The 18,146-nt window shown below is 40.3% G+C and overlaps 3 protein-coding genes across 3 annotated transcripts; 2 read left to right on the top strand and 1 right to left on the bottom strand.

The window, feature by feature from the left end:
* Nucleotides 1-19: 19 nt before the first annotated feature.
* On the bottom strand, nt 20-8,710 carry LOC141784544 (GTPase IMAP family member 7-like). Its single transcript, XM_074662382.1, has 2 exons — nt 8,003-8,710; nt 20-202 (listed from the first exon to the last, which is right to left on the bottom strand). Exons 1-2 carry the CDS (start codon nt 8,708-8,710, stop codon nt 20-22), a joined length of 891 nt encoding a protein of 296 aa, XP_074518483.1.
* Nucleotides 251-1,693, top strand: LOC141784433 (GTPase IMAP family member 7-like). Its single transcript, XM_074662273.1, has 4 exons — nt 251-254; nt 390-484; nt 805-1,496; nt 1,630-1,693. Exons 1-4 carry the CDS (start codon nt 251-253, stop codon nt 1,691-1,693), a joined length of 855 nt encoding a protein of 284 aa, XP_074518374.1.
* A 6,955-nt stretch (nt 8,711-15,665) lies between the features above and the next one.
* Nucleotides 15,666-16,169, top strand: LOC141784543 (GTPase IMAP family member 7-like; the record flags this gene model as incomplete). Its single annotated transcript, XM_074662381.1, has 1 exon — nt 15,666-16,169. A coding segment is annotated over one exon (504 nt), but the record flags the coding sequence as incomplete, so codon positions are not given.
* Between the last annotated feature and the right edge of the window lie 1,977 nt (nt 16,170-18,146).

The following is an 18,146-nucleotide window of genomic DNA, read 5'->3' as shown; positions in this document are numbered from 1 at the left end:
AATCAACGTTCTCTGGAGATCAAGGTTTTAGCATAGACTCTATAAAAGATGGACAGAGCCTCTGTGATGTCCCCCGTCTGTTCCTGAAACCGTAAAACGAAGCCAATCCATGGTTGCAGCCACATTTGCTATGACGCTGGCTGTGAGTTTCCTTTCTAACAGCTGTAGGGCGCTTGTCAGTCATGTGACCTAAACTGTGCCTCTGATTGAGCTCAAGGTTGAAAAACTTCTCTCTGAAGAAGCAATAAAGATGGGTAGGCACATGCAAAGTTTTATCAGATTCTCCACTTCTTGAAATGTGGGGCTTCATGTTGGAGAGATGTGAGGCAACCTCCTGTACTGTGCTGCATGGGGAACTGGCTCCTATAAACACATCTCCCAACATTCAGAGCTGAAGGTGCAGTCAGCCTCTATAGTTCCCACCAACATTCATGCACAAGCAACACCAAGCAGCAGGGAGCAGCAGGGACGCGCATCACCCTTGGCAAAAATTCGGATGAATTCAGTTTATGTTATTTTCTAGTTCTGAGCATATTGAATTTCATTTTATGAATATACCAGTGGGAAAAAAACTAATTGGTTTATTGAAATAAATTAATTTAAGCAACTTAATTCTAAATAATAGGAGTTTGAGCTTCATTTCACTAGGGGGTGCAGCAGCACCCACTGCACCCCTAGTTCCTGCAGCCCTGGTTTGATATGACATCTTTTCACTGCGTCAATGAAATTCAGGTTTCAGGCAATTTGAAAATCATCCATTGCTTTTCTGGGTTTGGGTTTGATGACAGCTGAAAAAACTCCAAGAGTAATAATGGCTTATGTTTCTCTCTTTCAGCGTCAAACAGAAAAATCGTCCTCCTGGGAACAACTGGATCAGGGAAAAGCAGTCTGGGTAACACCATATTTGGAGAAGAGGTGTTCAAGGTCAACCACACGTCCAAACATGTAAGAAGTGAATTTCAAAAAGAAACCAGATCTGTCAATGGAAGAACCATCACTCTGATGGACACTCCATGTTTATTTGACACTGACACACCTGAAGAGTACCTGAAGGATGAAATATCGAGAAGCATCACTAACTTTGCTCCTGGTCCTCATGCTTTTCTCATCGTTCTCAAAGTAGAGAAGTTCACTGACCATGAGAGGGCTGTCGTCACTAAGATAAAGAAAAGCTTTTCTGAAGAAGCCTTCAAGTATGCAGCAGTTGTCTTCACTCATGGTGATCAGCTCGAAGAAGGACAGACGATCAAAGATTTTGTTAGCAAGGAGGAGAATCTGAGAGGGCTGGTGAGGAAGTGCGGCGGCCGCTGTTACGTCATCGACAACAAATATTGGAAAGAAAATCCACCAGGTGAATACAGGAGCAACAAGTTCCAGGTAGGGCAGCTGCTCCAGACGATCGACAGGATAAGAGACAACACCAACTACACAAAGAACACCAAGAACACCAACTACACCAGCAACACCAGCAACACCAACTACACCAACGCGGGGATGCAAGAAGCCGGGGGTGATACATGCTGTGGCCTCAGCTGTACCCTTTTTTGAGGTGTGCCTGTGTGTGTGTGTGTGTGTGTGTGTGTGTGCGTGTGCGTGTGCGTGTGTGTGTGTGTTGCTCCTTCTCCTCAGGCTGGCCAGTATAGACAGGGGATTGGAGTATGCGCTGGCTGACTGGCTGACCAACCAGAACTGACCATCAACCCGACAGAAGCTTCAAAGAGCTGGCAGGAACTTCAGTCGTTGACAATTGGATTTCATGAAAACTGTCGCCCAAACGCTGCCTGTGCTTGGCCTTCAGCTAGATTACCACTCTGTTGGGTTAGGATTTAAAAGAGTCTTTGCCTGTAGACGAGTCCTTTGTGAAAGTTGCCTTTGGTTGAAAAACCTAGGTTTGTTCTGTGTAAAGAAGGATCTGCTCCTTGGCTCCTGTGTTTTAGCCTTTTTCTTTTGTTATTAGGGCTGTCACTTGAATGTGTTAATTAAATTAATTGATTACAGTGCAAAGTAATGTGTTATAAAAATTAACGCAAGATTAACTCATTGGCAGCCAGCGCATCTTGAACAATCTTTTCTTTGATCGTGTTCATCTCGGGGCGCTCCACCCTTTGATCCTCTGCATGATGTCCGTCATCTTTTCTTACGATGGCGCCGCTCTTTCTCTCTGAACTACAGCGACACATCCTCAGTTGGAGCGTGAGCTGCCTGAACTTTTCTGACTTGCAGCGTCTCGCTATGACTCTGTCATCTCACATCTTCTCCTCATATCCATGCTGAGCTCTCATCCAAAGAGCACACCGCTCTCACCCACAGTAGTTTACGAGCAGGATTTTGATTGACAAGCTCTACCAGACCCCGCCTCCCCTGTTGTATTTTTTTTATTTTTTTTATTTTACTTCTATAGATGCAGTAAACGGTTTGCAATCAAATTGGGGAAAAAAAGTGGATTTACAAATCTTCTCTTCTTCATGTATTAATTTGATTAGTCATGCACTAAAGTTTTGTGATGTCCTAGAATAAATTCTTTATTTGGGGAAGTTAAGCAGATATGAGATTGAAATGTGATTAATTAGATTAATTTATTACAAATGCTTTAATTAATTAGATCAATTATTTAATCCCCTGACAGCACTTATTTTGTATTGGTCTAAGTTCTGTGTTTACTCGCTTTTTGTCAGATCTTTGTTTGTATAATTTGATCCTATTATCTCATTAAACACTTTCATTCACCTCTACCATCTGGATTTATGTTACCTCCTTTTACCCATGGTGTATCAAGAAACAAGACATAAAAATCATCACACAGTGCACAGGAAGCAGGCCAAAAGGAGAGGACTAGAGAAAAGCCAGAGGCAGCGTTCAGACAAAGCTCCTTCCTGTTCCTACAGTTGCCACAGCAGGTATGTTGGTAGGAGCTTTTAAGATGACAAGGCAAAGCATAAATATATGAACATGTAGCTGCGGCTTTAAAAACTTCAGAGGAATTAGTAAGGTATCACACGGTAACAATCCCACAGCTCAGTTTGTATTATCAAACTGAATGTAAACTTAACCTGAAATCCTGATCCTAAGCAAAACTTAATTACTCTGAACAATTTTGTTGTACTTGTTGCAATGACAAAGTTCTATTCTATTCTCTTCTATTCTACAAACACACACAAAAGTGATTCATCTTCCACTTTTCAGCCCACTGGGTGTGTCCTGATTCACTCATCATACTCCTTATCTACAAGAACAAGCATCATCAGCACCACCTACTTTGTCTGAAATGATGGAAACATAAGTCACATAAGTCATAACTCATCAGTCCTTCTTCAGCTGCAGTCAAACACAGCACTCCATAACTAAACTCCTGATGCCTCTTGGATCCTGGAACAAGACCATAGTTCACTGAGGAGTTTAGTTCTCCATTCATCAAAATGTGAGCCTGTGTGATGAATGCATTCTTTCAGAAATATATACAGATCTGGAAAGAAAATGAAGGGCGCAGTGACACTGGTTGTTACCGAATATGCTGATAGCTGCATCAAGTCGTAGAGTTATAGTTGGAGTCATTGGTTAAAAACCCAACATGGAAGGCCATTCACAGTTGTAGGTTCTTGTTGAAAATTACACACCACTTTGACATCTCGGTGGCAGCAGGGAGCAGAAAGGACGTGGTTAAACAAGCTGTAGTCAGTGGGTTTTATGGAGGGGCATATTCAGCCAGGCTCAGTGTCCTTGGAGGTGCTGAGACACTTAGGGCTCTAATTTCGTAGATCTGGCACAAGGTTCAATTTTGGGACCATTACTCTGTTATTTGTACATGTTACCCCTGGGTGATGTCATCAGGAGACACAGCAACTCTTTTCACTTATGCAGGTGACACTCAGCTCTATGTATCCGTGTCTCCTGATGACACCAGCCATTTAGACTCACTTTTTAATTGTTTTTTTTTTAGATTTAACAGCCTGGATGTCACAGAATTTCTTGCAGCTCAACCAGGACAAAACAGAGGTTTTAATAATTGGTTCTGAGGTTCAGATAGAGAAACTGACCCCCACACTCCACAAAATAGGACTCTGCCCCAGCCAAGAAGCACGGAATCTTGGGGTGGTCTCTGATGCTGATTTTAACTTTAAAACACAACTCTACATTGGCTGCCTGTTAGGTATCGCATTGATTTTGAAATTCTTATATTAGTTTATAAAGCTCTACATGGCCTGGCACCTGAGTACCAATCAACTTATGAACCCTAACGGGCCCTCAGATCCTCTAACTCCTCTCTCCTAGTTGTTCCACAAAGCAGAATTGTATAATTTTTAATGGCTATTATAATTATTTATTTCTCTGGAGCAATTCTTATCATTACATTTTAAGTATAGTATTTTATTGTCTGATACTTTATTCTGTTTTTATTATTTGCTTATATATTTTGATATAGTTCTTTTTTACATTTAATTGTTTAAGGCTTAATTTTAATCTTTTAACATACTTTTACTTGCTTTAAATATATTTTTAGTGTCTTATTTAGATATCTCTTAGATTAAATGCTTTACTTTTTCTTGTATCTGTTGTTATAAATTTTTCTGTTCTTCTACTTTATTTTACTTTTTTTCTTTTTCTTCTTCTTCAGTCCGCTTTTTTGGACCGCTACTGCTCCTACAAACTTCAACTGATTTTCACCGTTCAAACTTCAAAACGTGTGTTTCAGTGGGGACAAGGGGGCTATGACTCTTCAGAAACTTTTCACAAACACTCTCTGAGATATTCAACGTTTTACGAGATTTCGGTCCCATAGAGATGAATGCGGATCTTTTCAAAATTTTCTCCCTTTAGGACATTTTTTCAGCCTGCTTCAAACCCTCCTCATTCAGTCATACATTCAGCTACAAACTCCATTCAAACTTCAAAATATTCAGATATCTTTTGGCTCCATTCAGTGGGTTTCAAATTTTTCCTAGCATTCATAGTTTCTTCACAATGACCATTCAAAGGTCATGATGCATTTCAGCTCTTCGAGACGTTTAACATTGGTGTGTATTGGACGGAATGTTTCGGCTTAGAGTGGGAGAGGGGGAAAAAAAACCTGGAAACGTTCTGGGTAAACTGCTCTCTTGGCCACATTTTTTGTGCTATCAACACATTTAAGCCCTTAAAATGTAGGTAATCCTGTCCTGCTTCTGACAAAGTGGTTTTTAAAGCAAAAGGATGGAGCACTTTTTCACAAAATGGCCAACTGTCGGGCAAAGTCAGCTCCGGCACCCATGTACTCCAATGTTAATTCCTGAGGGGTTTTCTCAGAGATCAGTCAAATTTCACTCATGTGTCTCTCACCATTACAGCCTTATGTCTTGGTCTTCAGACATGAAATTGACACAGACAGCTTCCTCAGGGTCTCAGGATTCCTACGGTGTGATCATTTTTCTGATCGGCCCTTTGGTTTTGTCACAGTTGTAGGCAGTTTGACACCCTGATTTCAGTGGAAATGTGTTGGGAATCAACAGACTCCACCAGCTCTCTGATGGCAGTTGGTAAACAATGATCACCATGGCAACATCTGGCTTCAGATGAGCCTCAGCTAAAAGGCTTACATGGTTAAAAACTCACACACAGGACACACAGGATTACATTTTAACAGCGTTTAAGATATCCGATTTGCATTTTCCCTCAGTCAGGTCATTATTTCCATAAATATTCTTTAAAATTTAATTCATTGCTTCAGTATTTTGAAAAGATGCAGCCATTTGAACTTTAAATTCATTTATCCATTTAACTGATTCATCCATTAATTTCCTTTCATCCAAGAGTTCATGGGGGGCAAGTTCAGCATTCTGCATTAGCAGTTGAGTACCAGCTTTTCATGAATTATTTCAACCATTTTCAGACATTCAAATTCAGTCAATCAGGTTCAGTATTCTGCATTAGCAGTTGAGCACAAGCTTTTTGTGACTTCATTCAGCCATTTTCAGACGTACCTTCAATTATCCATGTTTAGCATTCTGCATTAGCAATTCAGTGCAAGCTGCTTCAGCATTCTGCATTCACAGCGCAGTTTCTTCAGAAATAGCTTTTCTAGTTTTACTTGTGCTTCTGTGATGTGCATAAGTCTCCAAATCCTCTTGACATCATTCAAACCATTCACTACGATTACAGTGATATACTACTTTATATTATTATTGCCATTATTTATATGGTGTGTGTATATATACTTTTATTTGTGTGTGTATATATATACATATATATATATATATATATATATATATATATATATATATATATATATATATATATATGTTTTATTTTATATTTTTTACGAACATCATTTAGCAGTTGTTTGTCTCTATGTAAAGCACTTTGAGTTCTGTCTGAAATGTGCTATGTAAATAAACTTTTACTGATTTATTTTTTCATGGAATATCAACGGACATTTTTTTGTGTACCTAAACCAATTAGATTGAGTTCACATAAATCAGCCTTGTAGTTTTAACAAGTTTGCACATCATGCTAAAACAACGTGATTTAACCACTAAACATGAAATACTATAGTAGAAGATACATGGTTTACTTATGCTGATTAAACAAACAGCCATGTTCCTTTTTTTGAGAAGTGTCCAGTGATCCACACTCAACTTTTTGATCTTTTCAGTGCGCCAGCTGAGAAATCAAAGTGCAGTTTCTTTTTCATTACTGGCAGTGTGAACAAACTTACACATCAATGACACAGGATAAAACAAAAACAAAGACAGAGCTACTGCAATAACAATATCTTTATTCAATTATTAAACACCTACAAGATTTCAAAGACCGATTCAATTCAATTCTCGCTTTCAAAAGTCTGGTCTGTTGTTTGAACATCAAACTGAACATTTAATGCAAGTGGAAGGGATTTGTGACATAACATTATGCAAAGCATACTGGCAACCTGCAAAAACAATCACATATGTTACATTACTCAACAATCATTAGTGTTTGATTGATCTATTCATAAGGTATTTTTTAACAGAACGAATGAAAAAAAAACTTGCTAGGAGACTTGTCAAATTTGACACATATTTCATCACAGGTTAAGCTACTGTGATTGATTATTTCAGTAATCCAGTAATTTATAGATTATTCTAATGATTAATTGAGTAGTCTAAGAAATGTTACATGATGGTCCTTTTCTGTCTTTAATAAGGTTTTTGCCATTTCTGTTTAAACATTTAAATTTCCCTGTTGTAATGAATTAGGAAAGAACTAATTAGTTGCTTAAACTGACTGATACACATTTACATAAAACATGCGGAAACAAAGTGGAAACAGAAAAGAAAAATGCTGAAAATCTGTGTATCTGCACACATGCCCTGGGTAGTACTATTGCCTATGTCATATTTTAAAGTTTTCAGAAAATAATAATACATTCAGTTTATGTTATGCTTTTCCGAATACTCAAAAATGCTACACAGAGAAAAAAAAAAAAAATCATAAAAAACAACAAATTAATTAACATATGAATTTAAAAGAATCATACAAAAGAAGAAGAAAAAAATCACTTTTTTCTGTATTTACTCTTTTTTCAACCAATATTTTCAAAAAATCTGTTTATGTTAATTACATTATTATGATTGGCTTATTCATTTTCCTTTAATCCCATTTAATTTGGCAATTATGCAATGAGGCTAATGATACGATGATATGTCCGTGCACTCAATGCCCCTTCAAAGTCTGGGCACACCCCACACCTGCACGGGGTCACACAGAAAACAGAGAGAGCCTCTTTGAGAACCTTGACTCATTATTCATTTCTTATCAACAGTCACTTTATCTGAAGCAGTTGTCTGATTTGACTCCCATGTCTGCTCCTTCCAGTGGGATCTCTGCAGCTGTAAGGAAATCATGTGAACCATCCTGTTACTACTTCCACTACAGATTTCATTAAACAAACAACTGGTTTTGCGACTGTATATATTATGTTGAAGGCTGCTCCCACTATCCACACAGAAGCCCAGGGAATGTTTGCCAAAACACCTACAGTCATCAGAACAATGCCTCTTTCCTTTTGTTGGTTCATTTCCTCCACTGCCTGCAGCATCTCGTAGGTGTAGCAGCCATTGTTGTTCTTTTTTATCATCCCGTCGATGGTCTGGAGCAGCTGCCCTACCTGGAACTTGTTGCTCCTGTATTCACCTGGTGGATTTTCTTTCCAATATTTGTTGTCGATGACGTGACAGCGGCCGCCGCACTTCCTCACCAGCCCTCTCAGATTCTCATCCTTACGAATGAAATCTTCGATCCTCTGTCCTTCCTCGAGCTGATCGCCACGAGTGAAGACAACTGCTGAAAACTGGAAGACTTTTTCAGAAAAGCTTTTCTCTATCTTGGTGACAACAGCCCTCACATGCTCAGTGAACTTCTCTACTTTGAGAACGATGAGAAAAGCATGAGGACCAGGAGCATAGTCAGTGATGCTTCTTAATATTTCAACCTGTTCAGGTGTGTCAGTGTCAAAGAAACCTGGAGTGTCCATCAGAGTGATGGTTTTTCCATTGACAGATCTGGTTTCTTCTTGACATTCACTTCTTTCAAATTTGGACGTGTGGTTGACCTTGAACACGTCTTCTCCAAATATGGTGTTACCCAGACTGCTTTTCCCTGATCCAGTTGTTCCCAGGATGACGACTCTTCTGTTTGCTGCTGAAAGAGAGAAATATAAGTCACTATTACTCCTGCAACTTCTGTCCGAAGCCAGCATCTCTACATGTCTGACGGACATCTCACTCTAAAGTTTGGAAATATTTAGCTCTTCATTTTGTCAGTAAGAGGAAACACCCCTCTCAACATTATGGACTCTGACGCTGCCGTGTCTCAGTGTTTTCACTGGTTTCTTGCAAGCATCTCCAAGAAAAGACACAACTCTATCAGACATGAAAGGCTTGAACTCTTCTGACATTTTCTCACTAAAGAAAAAAAGTCTCAAGTCGCAAGAAGCTTCATCAATGAGGGGGCTTCCAAGTGCAGTCACAGCTTTAGGCCTCTCACCCCTCTTCTCTGACACCGGACGGTCTCAAACAAAAGGCCCCCAACTTGATTTTTAGTGGTTTGCAACTCTTCTGTTTGATGTTCGAAGGGAAAAATTATAAATCATCTCTGCTCTTCATTCTTTCATTTTAGTTTCAACCCAAACCAAGAAAAGTAAGAACTATCTGTAAAATACTGATGTAAAAAGATGTGAATGGTTTGCAAACTGTGGAAAGCCTGAATATAATGAATGAGACATCACATCAGATGTTGGTCCTGAGATATACAGTTTGTATTTTTAATGAATGTAATCATCAATTGGTCTGATATACTGATGATGATGCGTTGTGTTTGACTGACCGGGGGCGTATCAACATTTCCCTCTATCCAATCGCATCATCTCCACTTCAGTCGTAAGCCAATCATCTCATAGCTGTCCAAGTTTAATTGCCGTCTCTTTTGCTTGTCAGCTGTCTTTCAGGCTCTCGTCACGACCCTCCTCCTCCCCAGGCACCTCCAGTCTCAGTCGCTCAGTTCTGCTCCTCAGCCCCACAGTCCTCACCAAATCTTCCAGATCCAGCCTTCCAAAAAGATCACCACTACCAGTGTCTGGACTCCATCCAGGGAAATTCATAACTCATAATGCCATTGTACCCTCTACATTGATTTTTTTTGCTTAACGCTTCATGGGGTCTAACCGCCAAACTTTCTTTGCATTCATTCTGTAAATCTGTTCATAACTCTTTCTGGTGTATAAGTCTCTCCTGACTAAAATGCTTTTGGTGTGACTTGTGTTTCCATCAATTCACAAACTTTATCATGTGTCATAAAGTCAAAATACAATCCGTCACCTAGCAACCAGTGAAAAGACTTCCCGCTTCAAACAGAAAAACACTATAAAGCTGACCTTTGGACACCTCCATGACCTGATCAAGTTTAACCTGGAGTTATATCAAGGCTGTTGTGTCCAAAGGTCAAATTAAGAGAAACGTTAGGAGCTACATCTCGTAGCAGTCTAGATCATGCTGCTGCATGTCATTCCCACTTTTGCCCCATTTTTTACTCTATTCAAAACAGTCATAAAATGATATAGTCATAGTCATAGTCAAAACACATAAAGTGACCATTAACAAATAAAACAAGTAAATAAATATGGATCATTACTTTGCATGGTTCATTTGCTGGATTATTTTTCCTCCTGAATTATCCCTTGGGGATAAATAAAGTATTTTTCTATTCTATTCTATTTGATTTTATTTCAAAAAGAAGAATCAAGAATAGTCATGAAACTAATACCAGTTCTCTTTTTGAAGACAAGAATGCCTGTCTTTGCCTGACTTTTAAAAGTTTTGATAAACAGGATAAGGATACATTTGGACAAACCAAATGAGACTCATCAAGTTAGTCTGGTCTGAGTGAGCCTTTCCTTAATGGGATAAGAATGTACATTTTTAATAAATACTAAAAGAATTAACATTAACTTACCGTCCATGCTGCTCAGTCAGAAAAACCCTCTTTGGTGCGACCTAATCTCTTTGAACAAGTTCATGATCCACCCACGAGTCTGATAAAGGTTCTGCCCACTTACACATCACTGATACAGGATCCACCCCTCTGCAGAGAGGCCCTGCTATATCTTCTGTAATAACCCAAACAGGAAACATGAGGCTCCCTTCATTAACATTAGTTAAGGCATTATTAAGCATTATTAGGCATTATTTCTAAGTTTAGACAGCATCATCATGTGTTACCGAACATTAATTAACATGTCAGTTCAGTATAAATAAGAAGTTGAATAATACCTGTGGTTCAGAGTTAATGAATACATTATAAGCATTAATAAAAGTTAATTATGTATTTAGTTTTCTTTTGAAATCTGTAACATGACATAATCCTCAGGAGTGCATTATAAGCATTACTAAACCACAATTAATGATTACTGAATGCTTTTTGGACCCTTATTGTAAAGCGTAATACATGTATCCCTTAGGCAACACCCATGCTGATTACACTTTTATTAATTGTATAATATTTAGCATTGATAAGGGATCAGCTGAGTATTTGTTAGTACTTTACTCATCATCTGGAAAGAAGACTTACAGAAGCGTTTATTAATGAGATTGAAGACCAGCAGCACCTTAAGACTAAGAATTCAGATATTTATTCAACAGAATACAGAAACAGACATAACACAAACTCAGATTAAATGTATTATTTGTTGTATTTTTTACAGAAAAGGTAAAATTCTCTGTACAGAATCGTGTTGAACAAAACAACTCTTGATATAAACTGACAGTTATTTTGCAATCAAATAAAAAATCCCTTTAACTTAAAGTGATTTAATGCTTCTTAAAGATGCTATCAGGAGGATCTGTTTTAATGTGACTCCCTTGCCACCTTCTGGTCCAGGGTCTCACACACACTGTTGTAAAGATTTTGAGCAAGGTGTGTGTGTTTTGGAATGAAACGGAGATTGTAGTATTATTATCATCACTTCAGTATTGTTGTTATTAATCTACAAATTAATATCCTCTATCTTTGTTATCATTAATTTTTCTTTCCTCTCTCTGACATGTGGCCTGTGGATGGTCCGGGGTTTGCTGGGCTGTCTGGCAGCAGCAGCCCTGGGCTCTGAGGTTGGTGGATACGGGCCCCCCTGCTCGGGGGGGGGGGTCCTCTGAAACTGGGGTGCCTATTGATACCCGTAGGGCGGCTCTTCTTACGGAGGGGAGTTCTCGCTTCTCTCCAGTCGTACTTCACCCTACAACCCTCATTCCCTGCTCCTCTAAACACCAACACACTTAGGACCTTGAGGTACATGCTCATCAGGCGCAGTGGAGGGGTCCTTAGGGACCACTTCTGCTACACCCCAATAGGACTTGCCCTGCAGTTTTAATTATCTTAGACATCACTACATGGTACCTACTACAATACATAACGTACACACAAGGCCTTGGGAGACCAAATGGTATATGGTGGGCAGTGCTCCTCAGGCTAAGCACCTGGAGGGCACTGCCTCCAGAGCTGTGCGGCTGTCTACTCCTCAATTTTGACCTTTTTTTTTAACTGCTTTAGGAACACAACCATCTACTTACTTCTGAGCAAGAAAGGTAGGGTCAGAGGTCCTTCTCACACCTCTGTTTCCTGGGTGCATCCCTGAGGCAAGGGGTTCTGGCACACAAAGAAGTCTCAAAGGGTTCCGCTGGCTTGGGTTCTGGGCTGGTGGCACCCCGGGGGTGCCCATGGCTCTCTGTCTTGGAAAGAGGGGAGAGGTTGGATTTTGGGGAAGGGGTCTCTGCAGTCTCTGGAGTCTGGTTAGGGGCGCTGGGGGTGGGTACTGACTCAGTGGTGGGTGAGCTGCCTGGGCTGGGTCTGTCCTCTCAGGTACTGGGCCGGGATCTCCCTCTTTTGGGGTGGGTGGCCCAAAGGGCCCCGGGCTTTGCCCCCTGCACTCAATCGGAGGCCTGGCATCTAGAGGGGGCCTTAAAACCTCAGACCCTGCCCTCCCGTGCCTCCTCTCACTCCCTCCTCCTAGGCTGGCACACTTTTGTCTCCGTGGTGGACTTTCTGGGTTCTATGCTCTGTGGTGGCTGCTAGATGCCCGACACTGAGGGTTCTCTCGGTGTGCGTCTGGCCTCTGGAGGCAGCAGGGCCACATCTGGATGATCACTCTATGGTATGATCACTTAACACAAAACAAAACTAACCCTGAAGAATCAGCGCTCTCACCCATGCCCCTATATGTGTAGGTAAGTGTATGCATCTGTGTACACTCACCAGCCACTTTATTAGGCACACTTGTCCAACTGCTCGTTAACGCAAATTTCTAATCAGCCAATCACATGGCAGCAACTCAATGCATTTATTCATGTAGACATAGTGAAGACGATCTGCTGCAGTTCAAAGCGTGCATCAGAATGGGGAAGAAAGGTGATTTAAGGGACTTTGAACGTGGCATGGTTGTTGGTCTGAATATTTCAGAAACTGCTGATCTACTGGGATTTGAACCCACAACCATCTCTAGGGTTTACAGAGAATGGTCCAAAAAGAGAAAATATCCAGTGAGCAGCAGTTCTGTGGGACAAAATGCCTTGTTGATGCCAGAGGTCAGAGGAGAATGGACAGACTGGTTGGAGCTGATAGAAAGGAAACAGTAACTCAGAGATTTCTCGATTTCTGCTCCACATTCAGATGGTAGGGTCAGAATTTGGCCTCAACAACATGAAAGCATGGATCCATCCTGTCTTGTATCAACGGTTCAGGCTGCTGCTGCTGGTGTAATGGTGTGGGGGATATTTTCTTGGCTCACTTTGGGCCCCTTAGTACCAACTGAGCATGGTTTAAAGTCCACAGCCTACCTGAGTATTGTTGCTGACCATGTCCATCCCTTTATGAGCACAGTGTACCCATCTTCTGATGGCTACTTCCAGCAGGATAACGCTCCATGTCATAAAGCTGGAATCATCTCAGACTGCTTTCTTCAACATGACAATGAGTTCCCTGTACTCAAATGTCCTCCACAGTCCCCAGATCTCAATCCAATAGAGCACCTTTGAGACCTCCGAGCCTTATTTAGCGGTGTTTTTGTGTGAAAGTAACGCGCTGAAAATTCTCTAAATAAAGCGTTAATGCAGACTGATATCAGATTTTTTTAGTGGGAGTCCGTTTATTTGTGTTTGTGGTCAAGTAAAATATGGCCCCGTCTGAGTGCAGAGGAAACAGGCAGAGGAGCAGGGAGGGGGTGTTTGGTGCGAGCGCTCTGGGCTTCTGCTGCACAAAAACACTGCTGTAGGGGTAATTTCTGCCCTAAACCTTGTGATAGGACCCAACTTGTTCCATCCCAGAGGATCACTTTAATGTTAACCACTTGACATACATGTACTGACTGTTTGTCATTGTACTGACTGTTTATTGAATGTCTATGGTCTCCTGCTGACTCTTACCTGTTGTTAGTGTATGTATTTATAGTCTGTGTAGGCTGTTGAACCAAATTGACCCTTGAGGATGAATAAAGTTATCTGAATCTGAATTTGAACAGATGGACTTTGGCAAAACACAATCTTTATTACTTTGTGACCTCCGAGACAGTTTATTTTTTTTATTTTACCTACTACCCCCCTTGAATAACTCCAGATTAACTTTGATCAGATCATGGAGGTGTCCAAAGATCAGCTTATTGTGTTTTTCTGTTTGAACCAGGACGTCTTATCACTGGTTGCTAATGACTGATTGTATTCTGACTTTATGACACGATAAAGTTTGTGAATTGATGGAAACATGAGTCACACCAAAAGCCGTAAGTTCTTTTTCAGCGCTCCATAACTCATTAACTCCTGATGCCTCTTGGATCCTGAACAAGACCATAGTTCACTGAGGAGTTTAGATCTCTGTTCATCAGAATATGAGCCTTGGTGATGATCGATTCTTATAGAAATATATATCTTTCGTTCAACATAAAATATGACAACTGCACCACTTTTAATTTAATTCAGGCTTTAGACAATTTGCAGGTCATCCACATCTTGTTGCGTCAATATTTTACAGATCAGTCAGACTTTCTCTTAATTTGAGTTTGTAAAATTAAAAGTAAATAAAATTGAAGGGCAATCTTAATTTATGATGTACTCCTTCAAAAAAATATAAATATATAGATAATTTTGGACAAAAAAAAACCGCAAAGCAAAATGCTCTGGTTCTTGAAGAAAGGTTTGATAATAAAATTTGTCTTCCCAGGTTGCACATGATTTCTGAGCTGACAAACCTGATTCATGTCATGTAAAGTTTACCCCAAAAAAGTGTCCATTTTTATCCCCTTTATATATATATATATATATATATATATATATATATTTACATATGCAAAGTGTCTGCTGTTGTGGTGCATGAGCTCTATCAGTTTGTTTTAAGCTGCCTAAAAAACACAGGGCAGCGCCAGGTAGTATTGGGGATGTTTGACCCCATCAGCTATTGCAAATAAAGAATGCCTCAGTGACTGAGACGGTAAAAATAGAAAGAAATCAAAGGGTCTTTGGGATCCCAGATCAGTTTTTATCACAAAATGCAGCTCGGATCATTAATGCTTCTAAATCAACTGGATCTCTCAGGGGGGGAGCTTGGGCGTGTGCCTTTGGATCCAGCTTACTGAGATAAACCTGCCCTGGAGAAGGTTTAGGTTTTTTAGATCTGTTGCTATGGTGATTTGGCTCAACCTGCTTCAGGGAAACAGAGCAATGCGGATAATCCGATTATCCGGATAATTAAGCTAGCCAGGTACCCAGAACAGGGCTCAGGTTTTATTGGATCTACCAACACAATTCAAAAACTGTTAAATTAATTAAAATCAGTTTTTTCAACACAAGTTGGAACAGAGACTCAGCTTGGCTGTGTCTTATGTCATTGCCAGGTGACTCCCGAGGGTTTATCCATTTATTCTCAGCATCAGCTTTGTATTTTTTTTTGTTGAGCTGACAAGTATAAAACATAACCATGGCTTTAAACAGCTTAATATGTAAACTTATAGAACATTCAAAAGAAAAAAAACATTGACAAGTATCATGTTTTCTACTTCTTATCATGCCTAATAATCAGGCAAACATTACATCATTTCAGCCTTCAGCACTGTAAATCAGTGGGAAACACTTCATAAACCAGTAGTACTGGAAGTTCTGGTTCACTGAAATTTCTCTCTTTTAGGGTCTGCTACACAGAGGATTCTCCTTCTGGGGAAACCCGGAGTTGGAAAGAGCAGCCTGGCAAACACCATATTTGGAGAAACCGTCTTCCAAATAAACCACCTCAATGGGCCAAAAGGTCAATGCACTCGAGCAGAAACCCGATCCATCAACGGAAGGAGCCTCACGTTGATCGACGCCCCTGGTTTCTTTGATACTGGAAGGTCTGAGGAGGAGATCCAGCCTGAGATGGTGAGGTGTATCACAGAGTGCGCTCCTGGGCCTCATGCACTCCTCATCGTTCTCAAAGTGGAGAAATTCACCGAGCATGAGCAGGCCGTTGTCACCAAAATACTTGAGTGGTTCTCCGAGGAAGTCCTGATATATGCGGTGGTTGTCTTCACTCACGGTGACCAGCTCCCAGACGGGATGAAGATCCAGGAGTACATCGGACAAAGTGAGGGTCTGAGTGATCTGTTGAAGAGGTGCGGAGGCCGGTGCCATGTCGTTGGCAAGTTTTAAGATGATGAAATAATCCTCCTCGTTTATGAGGCCTTGTCAGCAACGACAAGGGCCTCAAACTCCTCAAGAAATAAAAGAAATAGCAGAGCTGAGCTCTTTCTTGACCACGATTAGCCACAGGTTAGCTAGATAACACCTATAAGCTAACACTGGCTAGCTTGTTTCGGTAGACCTCTGCTAACCCGTTGTTACATCATTTTATAAAGTGCTTTAATCCATTCCACTTCCTGATGAATAACAGCAGAGTAACAGACTAACTGGTGGTTGTGGAGGTGGTCCAGGTGAACTGTAGATGACTCACACTCAGGGGTCCAGCCCATTGCTGTATTACTCGCTAGCAAAATGCAAATATTACTTTAAGTGAGAAAGAAAGTTGAAACTCAGAAAGGACAGTAAGTGGGAAAAAAAGGCTTAAACAAATGAAAACATCATTGAGAAAACAGTGACTAAATTAATCAAAAATGTAAAAGAATGAAATAATATAAAACATTTCATATCAGTAATATTAACGAACTGCCTTTATTATTTTTTTTATAATATAAATTTTCCAGTGACAATGTTTGTTTTTTCAGTTTCAGGATCTGTTTTTTGATGCCAAATTTCCTTTCAATACCAAACATCAAAGCCATAGTCCAAGTTATCAGAACAAAATACCAATGATTAAGTAAGATTTAATGAATATACTGATTTGATCTTACATCCCATCAGTCAACACGACAAGTACACTGAGATGATTTCAGTAAGACGCTGTTACCTTTTAGAGTGCACAATGTTGGGTCAATCACTTCTTGCTATCTAGGTTGGTGTGACTCATGTTTCCATCAATTCACAAACTTTATCATGTGTCATAAAGTCATAATACAATCAGTTATTAGCAATCAGTGATAAGACATCCTGGTTCAAACAGAAAAACACAATAAGCTGATCTTTGGACACCTCCATGATCTGATCAAAGTTAATCTGGAGTTATTCAAGGGGGGTAGTAGGTAAAATAAAAAAAATAAACTGTCTCGGAGGTCACAAAGTAATAAAGATTGTGTTTTGCCAAAGTTCATCCGTTCAAATTCAGATTCAGATAACTTTATTCATCCTCAAGGGTCAATTTGGTTCAACAGCCTACACAGACCATAAATACATACACTAACAACAGGTAAGAGTCAGCAGGAGACCATAGACATTCAATAAACAGTCAGTACAATGACAAACAGTCAGTACATGTATGTCAAGTGGCTAACATTAAAGTGATCCTCTGGGATGGAACAAGTTGGGTCCTATCACAAGGTTTAGGGCAGAAATTACCCCTACAGCAGTGTTTTTGTGCAGCAGAAGCCCAGAGCGCTCGCACCAAACACCCCCTCCCTGCTCCTCTACTGGTTTCCTCTGCACTCAGACGGGGCCATTTTCTACTTGACCAAAAACACAAATAAACGGACTCCCACTAAAAAAATCTGATATCGGTCTGTATTCACGCTTTATTTAGAGGATTTTCAGAGCATTACATTCACACAAAAACACCGCTAAATAAGGCTCTAGTTCTCATCGTGGCGTAAAACGGCGCTACCTCCGCTGCAGAGCCACAGCTGGCTACGAGGCGCTATCCACTTAGTGTATCAGTCCACGCGCAGCGTGCCAAATATAAACAAATGCAGGTTGTCTGCCAGGACGAAGAGACAGTTGATGGCCAGTTGTTAAGTGAAATTCATAATCTGATTAGGCGCTGATAATGTCTGTGTGATAAGTCTAAGATACCCAGAGATCAGAGCTCATTGGCTCATTCTGTCTAAGACCAGCACTGGAAAGTTTACCTGTGGCCAGAATCAAATGCTGAACTGGGGAAGAGTTCCTCCTTATGTGATCTCTCAGGAGGTCCTCAACCAGAGAATCAAGGTATTTCAGAATGAAGGAAAAGTTTAGAGTAACGGGATGATTTCCTGAGGGACGCTTTAAAGCTGCACCTGACGGGAGGCGACCCCATAG

The sequence above is a fragment of the Halichoeres trimaculatus genome, unplaced genomic scaffold (genome assembly GCF_033239565.1).
Source record: "Halichoeres trimaculatus isolate MK-OKI-2021-1 unplaced genomic scaffold, fHalTri1.1 fHalTri1_scaffold_22, whole genome shotgun sequence".
Taxonomy (NCBI): domain Eukaryota; kingdom Metazoa; phylum Chordata; class Actinopteri; order Labriformes; family Labridae; genus Halichoeres; species Halichoeres trimaculatus.
The sequence above is the reverse complement of the archived record's forward strand: the minus strand, read 5'-3'. Positions and strand labels throughout refer to the sequence as shown.

Excerpts from the sequence above, each read along its gene's own strand:
- LOC141784433 (XM_074662273.1), top strand. Across the intron at positions 485-804 it reads AGGGACGCGCATCACCCTTG|AGTAATAATGGCTTATGTTT; the intron begins GCAAAAATTCGG and ends AAAAACTCCAAG. Across the intron at positions 1,497-1,629 it reads AACTACACCAACGCGGGGAT|GCTGGCCAGTATAGACAGGG; the intron begins GCAAGAAGCCGG and ends CCTTCTCCTCAG.
- LOC141784544 (XM_074662382.1), bottom strand. The coding sequence starts at position 8,710 with ATGCTGGCTTCGGACAGAAGTTGCAGGAGTAATAGTGACTTATATTTC. Across the intron at positions 203-8,002 it reads AACAAAAGGAAAGAGGCATT|AGGCACAGTTTAGGTCACAT; the intron begins GTTCTGATGACT and ends GAGCTCAATCAG.